The sequence below is a fragment of the Peromyscus maniculatus genome, chromosome 21, assembly GCF_049852395.1.
Source record: "Peromyscus maniculatus bairdii isolate BWxNUB_F1_BW_parent chromosome 21, HU_Pman_BW_mat_3.1, whole genome shotgun sequence".
NCBI lineage: Eukaryota > Metazoa > Chordata > Mammalia > Rodentia > Cricetidae > Peromyscus > Peromyscus maniculatus.
The window spans coordinates 54,731,255-54,753,165 of NC_134872.1; the positions used below are offsets into that span (position 1 = coordinate 54,731,255).

Consider the following 21,911-nt stretch of genomic DNA (forward strand, 5'->3'; position numbering starts at 1 on the left):
TATTTTGCTATTCCTTGTTTATAGCTTTCATCTGTACTGGACATGAATCAGGGTGACAGGGTTGTGCTTATGCAGACATAACCATACAAACACCTTAGAAATGACAAATTTTGAAAAGAAATGGCAAGTTATGCCATTTTTTCATATACTCATATCAATTTTCACTTATTTTAAATAAGAAAATATAAACACAGTTAATGAATTACATACTTCATCTATTTAATCTCACTCAGTCCATCATTTGTTAAATGGGTTATTTCATATTTTCATTAAGTTTTAAACATACTGCTCATTGCACACAATGTCCTTTCTCAATGAGTCACCAGGTCTTACATCCTGTAGATGCTGCTAAAGACCACTTAGTGTGAAATGTACTCACTCACCATCCTTCTGGAACTCATAGAAATGGCTTATCTTGTAAATTAGATGTGGTATCTCACTTTCTATACTTTATGTAAATTTTAAATTCTCAAAGTCTTTTTTAAGTTTATAACTTTCTTGAAATTTTTACCTAGGTGAATGAAAATGGAGAAACTTTATCAGCAAAGATCTGATACATTTTACATTTTTTATGCTGTTCCCCATACTTTCCCTCATCAAGTCCTCCTATGTACTCTGTAATTCTCTTTCAGATTCACTCCCTGTTTTTTCATTGTAATTTATGTCAAAATTTGAGGTAAAAAATGTCCTCACAGAGATCTGTAATGTCTTTTTCCTTGGTCTTCCCTCTTAAACACCAATAACTGCTCAGGATCCAGAAAACATTCCAGGTCACCCTAGATCTTCACTCAGTGCCCACACCTTCCAGAATTACAGCCTTTTTTCTTGTTTGTAGTGGATCAGCAAGGAATAAATTGTAATTAATGCTTCTGCTCCCTATGATACTTACCTTCGGGTTTAAATGTTAGACAGAATGTGGCCTCATTCTTCTTAATTATGGGAAGATGAGGAAATGCATTTGATTTGAATTTTATCATCAGTGTAGTATGTTGCTCTATATTACTTCTCACCTGACCAGATTCATAATTAAAGAGTGCTGGGCAGTCCCTCAATGTCCTCATATATTTCACAGACCGAGGCTCTGACGTGTCACTGGCCACTGTAATCTTAACATTGTAAATACTGCCCTTTTACCATGGAGCTTGCTTTCATCCTCCACAGTCTTAGCTTGAATTGCTTATTCCATAGACTTTCAGTCAGGTCAGCTCCTGGTGCAGGCTCCTGTGCGGCTCTGGGTCTCTGGGTCTCTCTTTCAATGGGTAGAGGGAGGGTCTTTAGAGTTCGAGGCCACACGTGGTGCTGCTCTTCCCAGCAGGCTGGTGAGATTGCAGAGTTTTTCTTGGGTTCTGCTTCTTGCCCATCAGAATATGGGAGAGAGTGACATGGGACAGCAGCCCTGGGTAATTCCCCAGCATCTGTTAGGTGGGTCGGTGATCCACTATTTTACTTTTGTTGTCTTTGCTCCAGGGGATTTTCCTTTACTCCTTTCAAAGCTAGATATGGCGGGGGGGGGGGGGGGGTGGGGTGGGGGTGGGAAGAGTCTCCCTTCTCTCTATGCCTTTTATCTAGCATGTTAGGTTCCCGTTTGCTTTTCCCATTATAAGTGTATTACTCAATATTTGTCTTTGTTTCTGTTCTTTCTTATTCTGCTATTTAATACACCGTTTCCTTGTCTTTCAATGATTCTCACATGTGTGATTACATTGTTTTTCTTTTTTTCAGATTTGTGAGGATTTAGTAGGATATTGCTTGCCTCTATTCTTGGAATATCTTCAGAAACTGAATTATTCATCATGGCCAATTTGAGTCCAGTGTGTTGATACACATCATACCATGTGTTAAGTTGACCATACATTTGGCACAGTTTATCCAAGCCTGAAAAGCTTCCCCAGGCTGCAGGTTCTTTCCCATGAACTGCATAACTGCATTGACCCCAGCCTGGGTGATCATCTCTGTACAATTTCCTGTGAAATTTACTTCACTCCTTTCCTGTATCATAGAAATCACCATTGTTCTCAGAACACAGAACTTGAAGATCAGATAGAAGAAAAAGACTATCATTACAAGAAGTATTTATATGGAGGAGAACATGACATGTTCATGCCATAAATGACCTTGTGACACAGGCATTTGTGCCTTGGCCCTCTAGAGGCATGCTAAGTAGAAGATCCAGAGGGGAACGCACAGAGGGTTGATGGTCCACAATCTTGGGTTCCTCACCTCCAATCTCTGCTGGCAGCACATCAGGCATCTTACATGCTGTCCCCGGCAGATCATAAAGTCTACTGATGATACTGATACTTCTAGAACTAACTAGAGTCCTGAATAAATGTCTACATTTTTTATAGGTGTTGGTGTTAGCAAGCCAAGGTCAAAGAGTTCATCTCACCCCAAAGATAAATTCTACTCCAAAGAAGGGCTACAGGATCAGATATGGAGGGACCAATAGGTGAGTGGATGATTGACATCTCTACTAGGCCATGTCAACCATGGGGGCTGATATGAGCTAGGGTGATGGACTTTAGTTTTAAACAACAAAGAATTTATACTGGAATAGATAATGATATATATTCATGTGAGAAAATTGATGTAGCTCATTCACTCAGAGAAGACAGGAAAATCATATAATTTCAGTAAAAACGGGGCTACTGGTTAGCTTGATGTTATTGAACTGGAAAGTTGTATGGCTGAAGTGTATTTAGAAAAAAGTCAAAAGATGTTTACATTCTGAATAGAGTATGAGTCATGTTTTAGAATGAGAAGTGTTTCCTGTGTAATTTAGTGTTACTGATAAGATATGTATTGAGCCATAGTTATTTGAAGAAAGCCAATGTTAGCAGGTATAAAATATCTGATTTTTCACAATGCTAATATATTTCCTGTCATAATATGACATATGTATATCTATGTTAAGAATTTATAAATGCATTTGAGTCTACAATTTAAAATACAAAATTAAATCAGAGCTCAGTCATCGGCTGTATAATAAAGCTTAGTAGTTGATATTCTGCCTTGCCATGTAAAAAATTTCAAACAAACTAAAAGAAAAATCAAGGCAAATCACTGTCTAAGAATTGGACACAAGATACATACAATAACAAATTCAAATGGCAAGGGCCCACCATCAAAACCTCCACAGAAAGCAGTAGCAGACTATGAATCCTTCATCTGCTTTGAGGACTTCTGTGATAAGAGTGTCAAGGAGATTCATTCTCTGAGGAAGACCTCAACACTTTCAAAGCTTTCCTTCAAGTGCTCTACCTGGTATGCACAGTGAAGATTTAGGGGGAAATAACCCTACCAGGCCTCCAGGAGAAGTTGGTGGTGGTGCAGGAGTAGCCATTTGTACTGCAAGAGTGAAGGCTATTTTAAAAAACCTAATCTTCAAGAACAAATACTTCACCAGCCCCTGATCTGAGGTTTATAAGAACCTAACTGACTTGAAGGAATTCAGACTTACTTTTCTTTTCCACTTGGGCAAATGGACATAGGACTGCATGAACAGTGCCTAGGTAAGATTGGGCTTGTCAACATTCAGTCATCGATGATAGAGGGTCTCACAGGAACTAGGCCCTCCTTAGGAAGGCATCAGCAGTTGAGGGCTACTGGGACTGGGGGAATCATTATCTTCAGTAGCTTAGTCCCTGGTGATTTGCCTGAGTTTATGAATCATATACATGACAGTATGTGTAGTTTTGGTTAAATCCAGTGAGCTCCAGAACAACAAAGCAAAAAGACATGAAGCACGAGAGTGACTTATTGGGAAGTGATTTATAGTTCATGGGAGACAGAGGGAAATAGAGTCTGCAGTGTGAGTGTGTTCAAAATGTATCATAACTTGTATGAAATGATCAAAGATGTTAAAGGGAAAAACTATGATGTTTATATATTATAAACAAAAATGTTCTTAGTTTGAAGCATAGAACATTTCCATTCACTTTTGATTAGACTACAGTGAGGAAAAGTGAGTAGCCCATGATGATTTTACCAGAAATTCTGCTATGAAATAACATGTGCATTTAAGGAAGGGAAGGTTATGCCAACAGTTATGAAGTGATGCTAATTACTAGCTACCTGCTCCTCCTACACCTGGTTCAGAACATGTTCTTGGCTGCCTTTGGCCATTTTTAGCATTTGACTAGAAGGAGGAGAGACTAGTTTGTTGTGTTTATTTACAGTCTCTACTCTCCTTGTGTTTGGGTGGTTATCTAAAGAGGATGTAGGAATTAAAAGAGAGGCCAATAAGACACATAGCAGGTAGGACACCAGGAGGCCCAAGGTTAACTATATTTAGAATTCAACACATTTTCTGATAAATTCAAGAATTTGTCAACATTGTAGAGGACTTGATCTATAAAATTGTTTTGTTAGTGCGTAGCTATGCTCCCTTGATGCCTATCAGCCATGCTACTGAAGTTTAGTGGAGCCACACGATACAACATTTTCTCAGGGCAGTCAATACTGCAGACATGAGGTCTAACATGTGGTTATTAGCATTGGCCAAGTCTTCAGACAATGTTTGATATTGATGGGAGGCAAGGCGAATTCTCTCCAAGGCTTCTGTATTTCCTGTACCTTGGCCATCAACCTTGTCCAAGCCAGTCTTGGCATTTGTCTTCTGATCAGCAGATACGGCTGGTTCTTTCTGAGTCTGAGTCAGGACCTGAGTTAGAAGTAATTTATTATAACAAGATTTATAGTAAGGAACATAAGACCTATCCATATGTATGTACACAAGATGCAGTAAGATGGAAAGAGGTTGTGAGCCCATGACTCATCCAACATCACAAAGATAACATTGGCTCCTTGTTAACTGCAGTTAGAGAGAATTTGGCTGAGTGCAAATGCAGACATCCCACTCCGCATTTACCATGACAGTTTTGCAGATTTGGATCACATTCTCTAGGTCTGCTTAACACATAGTTTTCTGATACTAACACAAAAAGTCTTCCAGGCTGCTTGAGGATAGTAACTTGATCTAGTGAAGTGACTGTGTCTCAGTTTGTTCAGGTTAATGATAGAAATGCAACTGATGAGCTATAAGCACTGGTTCAAATTGACACATTATCTTGGAGATGTGTCTATGTGGGGATCAAATGCAGGGGTGGAAAAATGTTTGTGATTTTTCTGACCAAGATCGAAGGTTGATTTTCCACAACAGTGGGGGCCTATGAGTAAGAACAATGCTTTAAGCATAAGTAAACAGTCAGTGTAATTATATATTTTCTTTGATATTTGGAGTTGAATTATTAAATTCATCATGAATAAAGATTGATTTTTTATAATCTCAGAGTTTTGTCCTCTTATACTTCACCATAGAATATCACTGTTATCTACTCTATGTGTGTGTTTATCACCTGTTTTATGTTCCCATGAATAGTTCCCATTAATAGTGCTTGAACAAATAGATCAAGTAGACTTATCACTTCTTGGTAGGAAAAATATAATTGCTAGACATCTTTAATAATGAATCACTTTATTTTATCTAAGCCAAAGTTGTCATCCCATAGTATTCCTATTACACCCAAAACCAAGTATAAAACAAATTCACTTCAAAACTCAAAATGAGTTCACCTAGCAGAAAAAGCAATGTAATTTTCTACTTCTTATTCTATCTTTTTTTTTTTTTTTTTTGATTTTTCTAAGATAGGGTTTCACTGTGTAGCTTTGTGCCTTTCTTAGATCTCGCTCAGTAGACCAAGCTGGCCTCGAACTCACAGAGATCCGCCTGGCTCTGCCTCCCGAGTGCTGGGATTAAAGGTGTGCGCCACCACCGCCCGACATTCTATCTTGTTTTGCATAGGAAAACTCTTCTCAAGAGATATGTTTTTTGGAGGGATGACATTTAAAAATTATTAACATGAATATATAAAATATAGCAACTTTTAAGAGTTCATTTTGAATGAACAACATGTCCTCAGACCTGATTAGGAACCATTTGTATGATGAAGAAGAAGGAGGCGTTATTTATCTCTTGTGTTTGAGGCAGATTTCACATGATATAGAAGTTAATAGATAATTTTGTCTGTTTGTCCTCAGGTTTAGCTATATTTGACACAAGATCCTTTGTTGGCTGTTGGCTTCGTCTTCTGCTTCCTTAAATTTTACAGTGGTAGTACTGCAATTGAAGACAAGCTTTATGTCTAAACTCAACTGTTAATGCTGTTGTGACTGACAAGTATCTCAATCCCCTTAATCTTTGATGTCTGTTACACACCATATACTTGTAGTGCCGCTCTCTTAGTGTCCAGTGTCTGCATGTCACTGGTGGGTAAGTATAGCTGCCAGTGTTGACGAGTGCAAACTTACTCTCTCATCTCCATAGCCCTGTGATCCGAGAGCCCTTGAGAATGCTGTCATCTATCAGATGCTCTGGATTCCTGTACTCTCAAATAGTGCACCATCTCACATAGTTGTCAGGTAGATCTGAGATGATGATCATTTTAAACTTACCCTTCCTTCAGTGAGCATTGATGACATCAGCAGAGTAATGAGAAGCAACATCATTGGGGAAGAAGCCATGACTGAAAGTAATCAAAGAAGTCCTGGTTGAATTAAGCAGTGCATGGGACACAAAGACAAACAACACATTGATAGAAGATATGCCAAAGCAATTCTCCCTGACAAATTCATTAAGGATATAGCAAGGGAAGAGTGGCCGTGGGGGGTTGCTGTAGTTTCGTTGTTTCCACGTTGTCTCTAGAAAGCCTAACACATAAGCTGAAGAATTTTACTGGTATCCTGGATGTGTATTTGCAAAGGCTAGAGAATTCTTAGTTTCTTTCTATATATATCTATTCCTCTATCCTCAAAAAGGAAATATGGAAAAACAGATCCAGCTCAATTTTTTTTTCTTTTTCTTTTTTGCTGTGTACCATCTGTTATTTTGCTATTTCCTGCTTATAGCTTTTATGTATGTTGGACATGAATTAGGGTAACAGAATTGTGACTATGTAGAAATAAGCACACGAACACCCCAGAAGTTACAAAATGTAGAGCAGTTTCACTATGCCATTTTTTCTTCAAATCAATTTTCACATTTTTTCAATAAGAAAATACAAACACAATAATGAATTATATACCTGGTCTACTTAGCTCACTCAATCTATCATTTGTTAGATGCTTCGTTTCGTATTTTCAGTAAGTTTTCAACACACTGCTCCTTGCACAAAACATCGTTTCTTGAGGAGTCACCAAGTTCTACATTCTTTAGATACCTCAAAAAGCACTTAATGTGGTATGCGCTCACTCATCATCATTTTGGAACACATAGAAATGGCCTATATTGTAAAATAAATGTGTGGTAGCTCATTTTGTATACTGTGTATACATTTGAGTTCTCAAAATCTTTTTTTAAACATATAATTTGTTTCAATTTTTTCTGGCTTACTGATAATGGGAAGACATTATCAGCAATGGTCTAGTATAGTTTACATTTTAAAAAATCATTCCCTTTCTGTTTCCTCCCTTCAAACCATCCCATGTATTCTGTAAGTCTCTCTTTCAACTTCACTCCCTGTTTTTTTTTTTTTTTTTTTTTTTTTTAAATTGTGATTCAGTACTAAATTTGAGTCAAAATATCCCCACACAGGTCAGTAATGTCTTTTTCCTTCATCTTCCCTCATAGACACCAAAACTGTCCAGGATCTAGAAAATATTTCAGGTCACTCAGGATTTTCATACACTCTGTGTCCAGACTTTCCAAAGTAGCAGCCTTTACTCTTGTTTCAGTGGGCTTGTAGGGAGTGGATTGCAAATATTACTTCTGCTATCTGTAACACTTACTTTTAGGCCTGAAGTTTAGGTAATTGTGACCTCACTCTTCTTAATCATGGGCACATGTGGGAATTCATTTGAACTGACTTTTCTAGTCATCAGCATGGTGCATTTTTCTGTATTATTTCTCACTTGACCAGTTTCTTTTTCAAGATTGCTGGAAGTCCCTCAGTGTCCCTGTATATTTCACAGCCTGAGGCTCTGATCTGTCACTGGCCCTAGTAATCTTAGCAATGTAAATACTGTCATCTTACCATGGAACTTACTTTCACCCTTCACAGGCTTAGCATGAATTGCTTGTTCCACAGACTCCCAGTTCATGTCAGCTCCTGTTGCAGGCTCCTGGGCTTCTGTGGATCTTTGTTAGTGGGCTATTTATTTTGTGCTCATTAATTTCTTTAGGAAGTGCAGACTAGTAAAGTGACTCCAGTCACATGTTTGCCTTTTCGATGTAGAGAAATAAAACAGACTGAATGGGGTATTTCACTTCACCAGGTAAGATTAACTCTTTAAATGTCTAATATGCCTGGTTATGTTTTTTTTTTTTAAATTCTTCTTAAAAATGTGGGTCGCTTGGCAATGATACGAGGAATTATCCCAGCTATAGGAACTGACTTTCTTCTTCTTTTTTTATTAAGAGATTTCCTATTTATTTTACATACCAGCCACAGATTCCCCTGTCCTCCCTCCTCCCACCCACCAGCATTGTCCCTCAGCCCTCAGCCCCCCCCCCCTGCCATTCCTACCTCCTCCAAGGCAAGGTCTTCCATGAGGAGTCAGCAGAGCCTGGTACATTCAGATGAGGCAGGTCCAAGCCCCTCCTTCCTGCACCACGGCTGTGCAAAGTGTCCCACCATAGGCACTAGGCTCCAAAAAGCCAGCTCACGTACTAGGGACAGGCCCTAATCCCACTGCCTATGGGCCCCCCAAACAGTTCAAGCTGAACAACTGTCTCGCTTATCCAGAGGGTCTAGTCCAGTACCATGGAGGCTCCTCAGGTATTGGCTCACAGTTCATGTGTTTCTACTAGTTTGCCTAGTTGTCCCTGTACTTTTTCCAATCATGGTCTCGATGTCTCCTGCTCATAGAATCACTCCTCTCTCTCCTTGATTGGACTCCTGGAGCTCTGCCTGGGACCTGGCCATGGATTTCTGCATCTGCTTCCTTCAGTCACTAGCAGAATTCTACCAGAATTTCAAAGAAGAGCTAATTTCAATACTCTGCAAAGTGCTCCACACAATAGAAACAGAAGGAACATTACAAAACTCTTTTTATGAGGCTACAGTTACCCTGATACCCAAACCACACAAAGATGCAACAAAGAAAGAGAACTACAGACCAGTGTCCCTCATGAACATTGATGCAAAAATACTCAATAAAATATTGGCAGACTGAATCCAAGAACACATCAAAAAATTATCCACCAGGAACTGGGTTTTTAGAACCCATTCCCTATGGTGCAATGCCTTACTCAGCCATGACGTAAGGGGGAGGGGCTTGTTCCTGCCCCAGTTTGGTATGCCAGCCTGTGTTGACTACTCACTATGAAGAGGGCCTAGGGATGGGATGGGGGAGAGGTGGGGGGAGTAGGAGAAGGGGAGGGGGGGGAACAGGGGTTGGTGTGTAAAATGAAAAAAAAATAAATAAAACAAAAAACAAAACTTCTTAAGTAGAAGAAAAACCTTCAAAATACTGGATACAACACACCCACTAAGAGGAAACAGGGAAGTACAAAGACGAGCATGTGATTAGCTTGATTTCTCTACCTTTATGCAGTCCAGGGTCTTATGCTCATGGAACAGTCCTACCCATAGTCAAAATGTATCCCCCATCAATTAACATAGCTAAAATAAGTTCACATAGTCGTGCCCGGAGGCCCATTACCTGGGTGATTTTAGAGTCCATCAAGTTGATAATTAACACTAACTATTACAGCTTTATTGCATCCATTAGTTTTGACATGTTCAAACACTCTTGCTTCTTTGTAATGAAACCAAGTGAATCATAGAGTATAATTTTTAAAAAATGTGTTGTTGAATTTAGTTTGCAAACATTTTGTTCAGTATAACCCTACTATGACCTTCTACTTCATAGGAATATTACTTTTGTTGTTGCTTTAAACTATATTTTGAGAACTTCACACATGAGCAATGCATCTTTATCATTCCTGCACCTTCAACTTCCCCCCTTTATCCCTCCCTCTCCCAAATTTATAGCCTTTCCTTTCTTCAATTGCAGAGGGCTGTGGAAGTATACAGCAGGTGACAACTAGCATTTAACAGGTCGACCCACCAGACAGGGAGCCCCACTTGATAAAGCCGTGAGGTTACTGACTGTAAATGACCAATTGCTTCTGTTTGTAATTTCTCTCATGTGCCACTGCATTTCTTTCCTAAAAACAGCTATGAGCATTCTCTCCACTGCTTGTATATTTATCTAGTGATAATATTCCATCTATTGGGCACACTTATAGCTATGGATGGTTAGGAAGATGATTTCTATTTAAGCTGTATATTTTCTGATAAATAGAAATAATACTAGAATATTTTTCTTAACTGACACAGGAAAGGAACAGTATTCTCAGTCACAGAGATAGCTAATTTTAGACTTCAGAATCAATTCAAAAACAGACTAGCTGCCCTTGCAGAGAATACACAAAGATAAGTTCCCAGATGTTTATTGCTGAATCGAAGTCAAACATGAAGCAACTTTGGTAGAAATAACTCCCTGCAGTAATTCTCTTTCTGCGCGTATCCCAACCACTCAAGGTTCAGTCAACAAACTGTTATTGTGAAGTCATGAATTTCAATGTCATTCTCTGTCTGGGAATGCTAACCACTCAGGCTACCTGCTTGGCCAAACATTACTCACTGACAGGTCAATGTGACCTTCCTAGCCTGAGAGAAACTGTGTGATTCCTTCCGTATATCAGTTTGGCTCTGTCTCTGATTGTTTACTCACGAAATGCTTTGTGACCCTGAAAATATAACTTATATTTGGGCAGAGTTTGGCTGTGAGGGGACTTGTGTAGAGGTATGTGGGGAGCTGCTGTGTAAGGAAGAGTCAGTGTGTGTTAGAGTGCGTGTGTGGGTGTACAGAGGGAGCTGAGGAGAGAGAGCAAGGGAGATTTTCAGAGACGATTGTTTTAAGATAAAGTAAAAGAGAAAGTTACCATCAGAAAGTGTGTTTCCTTATTTTCCCCCAGATAGGAAAGGTCCAGCCCTCGCTGCATTTGTGGATTTTTATTTTTATTTATTTATTTATTTTACTACTACTACTACTATTATTATTATTATTATTATTATTATTATTATTATTATTATTATTATCATACCCTGGGTGCTGTCTTGGAGCTGGCTCTCCTAAAGAATGCTTTATTCAATGAATATACAACTTATTTATTCTACTTATCATTGATTGTAAGAACATGTGTCCTGTTCCGAACACTTGAAACTGAATAATCTATGCAGGAGCTCCTCTCTGGAGGACACTGGTTCTCTTTCAGCACCCATTGATCACCTATAACTTTTCATCTAGGGGTTGCACCTTGTGGACATTTCCCAATCTCAGCGTGTCTACTGGTGGTATCATCATGTAGGTCCTGTTCAGGCAACCATATCATTGAGATTTTGTGGCTAATGTTCCTGTCATGTCTAGAAGCAGGAGATGTTCTGGTCCTCTGGCTCTCACAGTCTTTCTGTTCCCTTTCTGTGATTTTCCCTGAGCCTTGGGTTTAGTTAGGGGTTATATTAAAGATGCACTAACTGGTGTTAGGCATCTTAGGGTTAGTTCTCTGCATTCTGATCAGTTGTGGATCTCTGTAATAGTCTCATCTTTTACAGTAAAATTCTTCTTTGATCAAGGGTGAAACTATACTTATAAGTGAGTATAAAGATGAATATTTAGTATACAATTTTATTATGTTAGGAAAATGGTAGTTCTAGGCGCTCCTCTAGGGTCTATGACCTCTTCAATCATCATCAGGGCTTTGCTAGGTTTCACTGCCAAATGTGAATTCCCTCTCTTCAACTGTGCTTTATGTCTAATTAGACAGCTGTTGGTTAATCCCAAGAAGAGAGTGTCACTATTGGATTGTTGGGTATATCTTGCTGAACCAGTTGTTATTGTGGTTTATGAGCTGTCCATCTGGGTAGGACAACTGACTTGTTTTCCTCACTTGACAACTTGCATAATACCTTCCTACACTCTGAGTGATAGTTCTCAGAGAGAAGGCTACCAGATTTAGTTCCAGATCAATTTGTTCAAGTTCTGTATACAAAGAACATGATGTCTTCAGAAATACCAGTCTTTTTCCAACATCTGAAAGTCATCCCTGTAATGACAATAGCCCATATTGTTCCAACCAAAAACTTGAGTGAAGATTTCCCATGACTGATGCTGGTATTTTTATTAGCTAGTTCATGGCTCTTGGTGGATGTACCATGACTTGTGTAATGTAACTCTATTAAATACATATGTGCACATACACATATATGTATATACACATACACACATACATGTATTATATGTATTATTTGTCTAAACCCTGTGGCGGTTTGAATGGTAATTTCCTCCACAGGCTCTGGCGTCTGAACATTCAGTTTGCAGTTGGTGGTTCTGATTGTGTAGGTCTAAGAGATGTGGTGTTGATGAAAGAAATATGTCACTGGGGTAAGGATTTGAGGTTTCAAAGACTTGTGTCATTCCCAATGAGCTTTCTTTGCTTCCTGCCTGAGTTCCATCCCCTGTGACTCTTAGCTCTGCTCCACCATCAGCAACTGTTTTGCCTTTTGAATTAGAAACCCTAATAAACCCCTCTTCTATAAGCTGCCTTGGTTATGGAATTTCATCACTAAGATTGGAATGTTAAGAATATACTTTCTTAGTGTTATTTATCTCTTCTCCCTTCCTCTCTCCCCATGTTTCCCTTCTCTCTCCTCCCAGTTAAAGTCTCCTAATTTCCCCATTATGCTTTTCAGAGCACCTGTATCATCCTATTCCCCTATCCTCTCTGGAGCTCCCTCTCCTGTCTTGTCCCCAATGTCCCTTTTTCTGTTCTTCTTCTGTTACTTCAAGTTATATACTAAAACCTAAAGATCTGAAATTAATATCTTCAAATAAGAGAGAACATGTTGGTATTTGTCTTTATGGATCTGGATTACTCACACTCAGTATAATATTTTCCAGTTCTTCCATTTACCTGCTAATTTCATTTCTTTTTACCTGTGAGCATTAATTCCACTATGTGTGCATACCATATTTAATGCCCCTTTGATGTCTTAAGTGACCTACTGATCATTTCAAAAGTCACTGTTTTACCTCTATATGTTCAAATACTTCCTATAATTTCTAGTTCCATTCTTTGTGGTTTTTTTTTTTGTTTTTGGCTTTCTGTCTAAAATGTGTTCCATTTTAGAGAAATCTCTGTATTTCTGATAGGTGTATTCTGCTGTTGTTGGTTGTCATATTATCTCCATACTTACCTAGCAAGGGTCATTTGGTTCATAATGCAGTTTAATTCTGAAATAGCATTGTCAATGTTTTGATATCAACGGTAAGGAATCCATATGATTGATTGTATTTGTGTGGTGCTGTTCACATATAAGACTGTTGTTCTGTGGAATTGGTTGCACCACCATTCATTGCATACCTATTTGCTATCATTTTTCTTCTTAATGTGCTGTTGCTTTTTTCAATATATAATGGCACTTGACTTTGCTCTGAAGGTTATGAGTAAAGCTGCTCCTGCTTTCTTCTGCTTTCCAATTGCTCAGAAGACAATGTCTTCATTTCCTGTGTGTGCCCACGAATGGTGCTTCTTACAAGCTACAAATAAAGCAGGGTCTTCTATTGGTCAGCACAGCTTCCAACTCACTTTGTAGCTAAGGCAGTTGTTGAATTTCTCATCTTACTGCTTCTGTCTGCCAGGTATTGGGATGATAGGTGTGTTCCACCATGCTTGGCTTCATTTTGATGTTTTCTAATCAAGGTTTTTCCCAATTCTCATTTGCTTATCATCCCCATGGTTTGTTATCTTCCTTTTTTTTTTCTGCTGAGAATTCATTTAATTGTATTTGAATGCTGTATAGTTATCCTGACTTCATTGAATTTATTTTGAGCTTGATAATTTTTAATTTCTCCTTTAATTCAAAAAGATAGATTTCTTGGATATGGTAATCTTGATTAGTAGTTGTTTTCATTCAATGATGTTCTGACTTTGAGTTTCTATTGAGATGTCTGCTGTCATTCTGATTGGTTTGCATTATAGGTCAAGGTACATGTCTTGAATTCTTCAATATTCTTTGTTTCCTCAGTCCTCTTGGAATTTTAACTGTATTGCAGCATGGGTAGGTACTTTACTGGTTATATATTTTTTGGGTTCCAGATGTCTCCTTTACCTGAGTAAACATCCAAATCTTCTGAAAGAAGGGGAAAATTTTGTATTTTTCCCAAATAAGTCTTCATTTTTTAATTTATATTCATTCTTATATAAGTATATTTGGTTCATACATTGAATATGCCTTTAGTTTATATTTCCACAGCATCTCCTACACCAATTTTATGTAATCTTGGTCCCTTTGCCATGTTCAGAAGATTTATATTTTCTATTCATAATTTCTTTGATCTTTCTTTCCTGCTGTTTGAATGCTGCAATTAATCAATAATATCTTTAAACACCAAAATTTACCTTTTGTTTGATCTGATTTATTGATAAAGCTTTCCCATGGATAGTTTCTGAATTGCAGAACCTTTAATTTCCATTTTTTAAAAATCTCTGTTTACCAAACTTCTAACACATATCTGGCATGCTTTTTTCTTAATTCATATAGTTGTTTTTGTATTTAAGAAAATACAAAAAGAAAAGTTCATCATCATATGATCAAAATAATTGTATGAAAAAATTTTAAATAAAAAACATCTTATTGAAAGTCATTTTTATATTTATTTTTTATTTTGTATGCTTATTTTTTACTACTTCAGTATCTATGGATATTTGTCAACTTTTAAGGGAGTCATGTTGTCTGTTCTGTCATTATTTGTATGTTCCTATTTTTATATTTATGCACAGGTTGTAGTAGATAGCCCTTCAACTTTCATGTGAAACTCACTGTAGGTAACAGACTGCTTTTAGTAATGTGCCCTAGGGCATCCCGGCATTATGAAGTGTTGAATAAACCTCCAATAGATGTTTTTAAAATTATTTTAACAATATTTAAAATTGTACTCTCTTTAATGGGGAGGAGTATGTTTTGATACCATTTAAGCTCTGTTGTGGGCAGATGAGTTCCAGGAATTGAGTTTTCTTCTTCTTCTTCTTCTTTTTTTCTCTTATTCTTTTATTTACAGCAGTCACTGAAATTTAAGCAGGATGAGTTGTATGTAGATCAAGGTATGATGACTCTAACTGGTCTGGGATTATAGTTTAGTGTCAGAGCATCTCCATGACATGGTCATGTGCTGAGATCACCAGCATCATTTCAAAAGGAGGAAACAAAGAGCTGCAATTGAAACAAACAGCAGTGAGGCAGACAGGGAAATAAAGGAGTCTACGAAGTGACTATGGCAGCGATGCCTCTAGCAGCAGCCACAACATGAGTGGCGAGGACAGAGAGGACACAAACCAGAAAATATTCAAAAGGAGTCAAAAATGAGAAGCAAAGAAACCTATGAGAATAAAGTCAGAAGTAGAAAGGCAAGGATACAATATTGAAAAAGTAAAAGGGAGAAATGAAGGCCATGATTGTGTGTGTGTGTGTGTGTGTGTGTGTGTGTGTGTGTGTGTGTGTGAGAGAGAGAGAGAGAGAGAGAGAGAGAGAGAGAGAGAGAGAGAGAGAGAGAGAGAGAGGACTTCCTTATTAGAATAGGAAGAAACAACAAAAGAATAATAAAGAAAAATTCTAACAAAAATTATATTAAAAGGAAATCACACACACAGACAAACACCGTGAAGTAATCAGCCAATCAGCAAATATTTCAAAATGGTTTTTAATAAAAGATGCTTTTTCCACTTGTTTGTTTGCTTGTTTGAATGATTTAGGAAGCACTGTCTTCATTGGCCTGACCATTTAGGGAAGAGAGTGCGTTACCTAGCTCTGCCAACATCCCCCCTTTCTGTCTCTGTGTTGGGAGGCTCTCCTTGAAGAGAACATAGCCTGGGAGCAGAGGCCCTGCCTCCTACTGTAATGCTGCATGCCATTCAGGTCTATGAATGTGAGTGTCTGAGAGCAGAGTTGGCTGGGAATTGGTTTCTTGGTACAAGGTAGCCCAGAACCAAACTTCCTTGGGTAGTGTTTACTGCATGTCAGCTCGGTGGTGTATTTTCAGTGCAGGGCTGATGCAAACTCCTGTCAGGCCTGCCTGTGTGAAGGGTGGGGCAACAAACTTAATTGAGCCCCAAAGGTTGAGCTGATCCTGTGCATTCCTCTCCAACACCCGTGCCTGCGGAGTCCCGGGACCAGTCCCTGCATGTAGCTTTGCATTTCTTTGTGTGTGTGTGTGTGTGTGTGTGTGTGTGTGTGTGTGTGTGTTTGGTGATAGGCATTCTAACTGGTATATGATAACATCTCATTGTAGTTCTGGTTTCCATTTCTTTCTTTTTTCTTTTTTTTTTCCTTTTTTTTTTTTTTTTAAATTTTACAATACCATTCAGTTCTACATATCAGCCATGGATTCCCTTGTTCTACCCGCTCCTGCCCCGCTCCCCTTCCCCCCAGCACACCCCTCATTCCCACCTCCTCCAGGGCAAAGCCTCCCCCGAGGACTGAGATCAACCTGGTAGACTCAGTCCAGGCAGGTCCAGTCCCCTCCTCCCAGACTGAGCCAAGCGTCCCTGCATAAGTCCCAGGTTCTAAACAGCCAACTCATGCACTGAGCACAGGACTACAGCCCTCTTTAGTGGTTTCTTAAAGAGAAAGCCTCACTCACCACTTCTGGCCCAACTCTCACTGCATATAGTTTTCAACAAGTTTGCTTCATCCATATTTAACTGAGGCTACCCTGGGTCCCAGGGAAAATGGTGGCTTGGATTACATGACAAGACCTGTGAATTTTAAGGAAATGGAAGATAAAGTTTTAACTCTTTCTAAAGTACAAGATAGTATGAGCTGTTTTCAAGATGGCTCCCTGTCACAGTACCAAACTTTTACAAAGAAAAACCAGAGACATCATTTACACTTTACGATGCCATTCTTCCAGCTCAGCTATTTTAAATTCAGACTGCTGTGTTATTCTGCATATTTCAGCATGAGATTCCCTCCCCCATACATCTGTGTTTACCTTTCTGCTTGCTCTCCCTCCCGCTGCACTGCCACTAGCTCTGCATCTCCCCCCCCCCTTTTATTAAATACAAGGGTCACACATGAAGCTTGGAGGAAACAGCCATGTCTTGGAGCCTTAAGGTGTAAGTCATTCCAAGGACCTGCAGGGTGGAGCTACATTGTGGATGCATCCAGGTGTGCAAGATGTCATGATGTAAGTATAGTAATAATGGATGTGATTCTTAAAAATAAAAGGAAGTTTTTTTTTAAAGTAATTTACCCCAAGATCCTTGTCATTCTTTCCAAGGCTTATCATTATTTTTGGCAATTTTCAAAACTTTTTTTTCTTTTATTTATTCTTCTCTCATACGGTACATTCTGACCATAGTCTTCTCTCCTCCCACTACTCCTGGTTCACCCCACCACCTACCCTCTCCATCAGACCCACTCCTCCATTTCCCTTCAGAAAAGGGCAGGCCTCCCAGGGATATCAGCCAAAATATATGGTATAACTAGATGCCATAAGACTAGGTACAAACCCTCATAGGAGGGCTGGGCTAGGCATGTCTAGGTAGGTTAGCTCTGTAATTAAACACACACACACACACACACACACACACACACACACACACACACACACATTAAACCAAATGAGGCTAATAGGCTTAGAGATTCTTAGACTGAACTACCCTTACTACTTTCATTCACTGAAAATTCCGTAATTAAAATTAATGAGTAATTACAATTATTCCATGATTAGAAGAATCTTGATTTCCCCTTTGTGCTCTTTTATGGATTCCACATGTACTTTCATTTGAATAAAAACAAATTATACAAAGAGATTTTTCTGATTATAAAAATAATCCATGTTTATTTCTCAAACATGAGATGGGCATGATATAACAACAACATGATACTAATTAAACAGGTCTTATTTAACAAGAAATGGTTTAGAAGATAAACAGGGTCAAATGCCACTCTGCTGTGTCTCTGATTCTGCTCTTCTATTCAGTTGTACTGTGATTTGGAATAGTATCTGTGAAAATCAGTGCTCTTCAATTCCTTGATGCATACATAGGATCCAATTGTCTCGAAAATCATGAAGGCTGAAACTGTAAGATGCCTCATGCTCTGGGACAGTCTCAGTTACATGTAGGTTGAATGGCGAACAGATGATTTCCACTGGTGTCTGTGTGTGTTGATTCCTGTGTGTAAAGCATCAAATGACACTGGGTCCTTTCTGTTGGTTTTAAATAGTTAAGTCACTTACACAGAAAGTATTCCTCAGCATCTAATAGTTCTAGTTGGAATCACATGTATGTTATCTCTGAATTCCTTTCCAGAATGCTAAAGGGAGAGTGTCCCAAAATTGTGATAAGAAGAATACACTTTTCTAGTAGGACTGAGCAACATCAGAATTGGCATGAGACGTTATTTCTCTTAATTCTAAGTCTCGGTAGAGAGTAGAGGATTGGCCAGAGAGCAGTGAAGAAGTTACAGGGTAAAGTCTCTGTGGAGTGTGGAATCATTGATCATTCCTCTGTTATCAGGAGTCCTATTGATCATGCGTACTGGGAGTGGACTGAGAATGCCACACTAGGTATTATACTGGTGCTAGGCACATACTGGGTACTGGTACTCTTGGGTGAGGACCCTACACTCCAAATTCAATTTTTATATAAGAAAATTCAGGAGTAAGATCTACCTTTCAGCAATGTACAGAAAGAAAAGTTAACACATTCTCATTCAAAAAAATCATAAAGACGCAAAAAATATGTCAAGTAAGTCCAATTGCAAGAAATTTCTAGAGTTTGTTGATTATCATGAAGGGGCATGAAAGATCGAGGTTGCTTTGCAAATAAGATATTTACTACTCCTTTAGGCTTTGACATGGGATGTAACTGGAGTGAAATGCGTCTCACACTGAGACTTTGCTGTTTTGTTTCTTTTTTTTTTTTTTTTTTTTTTTTTTTTTTTTTTTTTTTTTTTTTTTTGGTTTTTTCGAGACAGGGTTTCTCTGTGTAGCTTTGCGCCTTTCCTGGAGCTCACTTGGTAGCCCAGGCTGGCCTCGAACTCACAGCGATCCGCCTGGCTCTGCCTCCCGAGTGCTGGGATTAAAGGCGTGCGCCACCACCGCCCGGCGCTGTTTTGTTTCTTCTAGGTGTAGGTAAAATCACTGTGCAACCATGGTGCTTTCTAAGAATTCTCACCGGAGGCGAGCTGGAACCTCAGAAGAAAAGTGCTAAAAGCCAGCACAACCAATCAAAGGTACCAAATAAAAGAAATAATGCTACATCAGTGAAATTTATTATGGAAATCTCAAGAAGAAGAAATTATATGTAATATATTATCTGTATATATTATTCTTTGATTGCTCTTATGTATACAGTGAACTTTAGTTGTTTCCTCCCCGTTTCTTTTTCTCATCCCTCCTCCTTCTGAAACCCTTCTTCCCCTGAAGTCATCTTCCTGCTTCTGTGTGTGTGTGATAGAGAGATAGAGATATATAGAGATGAGAGAGAGAGAGAGAGAGAGAGAGAGAGAGAGAGAGAGAGAGAGAGAGGAAGAGAAAGAGAATGTGTTAATTATGCTTGCATACATGAGCATGGATCAGAGGTGATTTTTCAAGCATGGCTACTTTTTAGTGGCTACACCTCTGAAGAAACTGGCATTCCCTCCTCCAGCATTCCTCAATTAACAATAGTACCTCACAGAGGGGAAGGCCCTTTTCCCATCAAAATGAATGTTGTGGGCGTCCAATCCTATGGAAAGCTTGTACTGGTAACCATAGCTACCATGAGTTTATGAATTCAATTGCCATGTCATACTCAGAACACATCCTTTTGCCAAACACACATATACTTGTATTCCATTAAATTCATATTTTATGCATTAGATTTCTGCAAGAATATCATTATTAAGCCTGTAAAACAATAATGATAATGACAAAGGCTTAGTGGTGCGGGCTGGCGGGGATGCATAGATATTCTCTCTGCTTTGGTTTCTGGAGTTCCATCTGCAGAACAGATGGATGTATACAGCAATAACATCCTTGTTCCACTGAACACTTTCATGCCTAGGGTCACGAAGGCCCCTGAAATGGTTAATTTCTGTCAGGTGCTCTTGCAGTAAATACAGACTGGGTTCCCAAAACCCACATTATGGCTCACAACCATCTGTTAACTCCAGCTCCAGGAGATATGGCATCCACCTCTGGCTTCTGCAGATACCAGACACACATGGCAAACAATATGTTCAGGCAAAAGAACCATACACATTAAAACAAAAATAATAAATCTTGAAAAAATTAGTCTTTACTAAAAACAAAAACAAAATACATCTGACAATTTCAATGTTAAAATGCCTTGCAAATGCACCCAAAATGATACTTATTAACAATGTCTCCCAATTGGAAGCTGCTGCTTGCTTAAGTTTCTAAGCATGCATTTGTAAAACATGACCAGAATACAACAGAATAAAATCAGTGAAGCAGCTAGCTGTGTTTTCTGCAATATAGCTCAGCAAAAGAATGGAATGCTGCAACCAGAGTTTTCATTACACCACGTGAAAATTACCAGTATAGTTAATGAAGGTGAATTCAGGCATAAATGAGCAATTAAGATATAAATTACTTATTAATGTTGTGGCTCAGGCTGTGGATTTATTGCAAAATGGCTTAGTCACCACCAGATGGCTGCACTTTTATATGTGTTTTCACATATGTGCAATGATTGTAATACATATGAATTGCAATATTGCTAATACTACGAGACCTGTGAAGTGTAGTGTTTCTGCCTTCAGTTCTTGCTCCCTCTATTTACAGTCCCGGCTTCCCTTTTCTCTGAAATCATCTGTACTTGGTCTTCCTTTTTTCCTCTCGAGAAACATTTGTTCTTTCTTTCTTAACTGTCCATAGCAGGATGGATTCTGTCTCCCTATCATAGAAATATATTATCAAAATTCATGGTAATGGAATGGACTGAATCACATACAGATGGTATTTAAAAGCAATGGATAAGCCGGGCGGTGGTGGCGCACACCTTTAATCCCAGCACTGGGGAGGCAGAGGCAGGTGGATCTCTGTGAATTCAAGGCCAGCCTGGTCTACAGAGCAAGATCTAGGACATGCACCAAAACTACACAGAGAAACCCTGTCTTGAAAAACAAACAAACAAACAAACAAACAACAAAAAAAACACAAAAAAGGAAAAGCTATGGATGCTTTAAAAAATGAACAAACTTTATTTAAATATAATGTATTATACATTTGAAATAACTGTGCTTTAGCCCAAATTTGGACCTATTTAATTATTGGAGTATTCAGTACAAGTAATAGTAATTTTGTGAGTTTATTTTTCTGTAAGTCACTGAAACAATAGTTTCACATTCTAAAATGTTATAAAATATTGAAGATTTATTTTAATTCTAACTTTTTTTTTGAGACAAGGTTTCTCTGTGTAGTTTTAGTGCCTGTCCTGGATCTCACTCTGTAGACCAGGCTAGCCTCGAACTCACAGAGATCTGCCTGGCTTTGCCTCCTGAGCGCTGGGATTAAAGGTGTGCACCACTGCTGCCCTAAATCTAACTTCTAAAATAATTGCTTCTTATTGTAGCGTAAAGTTAAATATACTTATATATATATATATATATATATATATATATATATTTAAACCTATTGTAGAATCTGAGAAATACACTAAAGTGCCTTTTTCTGCCCATTTAATAATTAACTTTTTTATTTTAATCATGCTATTTTTTAAATTAATTTTGTGCAAACGTGAAAATAGAAATAAATTTTGTCTAGATTGCAAGTAAAAATTATGGAAGCAAATTTGTGGACAATAAATGTTAATCAAAAACCTTATATATGTGGAATAG

The 21,911-nt window shown here is 38.4% G+C and overlaps 1 protein-coding gene across 6 annotated transcripts in view; it reads left to right on the forward strand.

Annotated features, from left to right (window-relative positions):
- LOC102904052 (cysteine-rich secretory protein 1-like) overlaps positions 1-21,911 on the forward strand; it is a 107,881-nt gene that overhangs the window by 41,666 nt on the left and 44,304 nt on the right. For 4 of the 6 annotated variants that reach the window (XM_076557862.1, XM_076557860.1, XM_076557863.1 and 1 more), the window contains one exon: positions 2,349-2,449. In XM_076557862.1, the coding sequence (XP_076413977.1) occupies positions 2,434-2,449 (16 nt within the window). In that variant the 5' untranslated portion in view covers positions 2,349-2,433. Of the gene's footprint in view, positions 1-749; positions 857-1,722; positions 2,450-19,194; positions 19,302-21,911 lie in introns of those variants that run through there. The other 2 variants (XM_076557865.1, XM_076557866.1) reach the window with 2 other exon arrangements.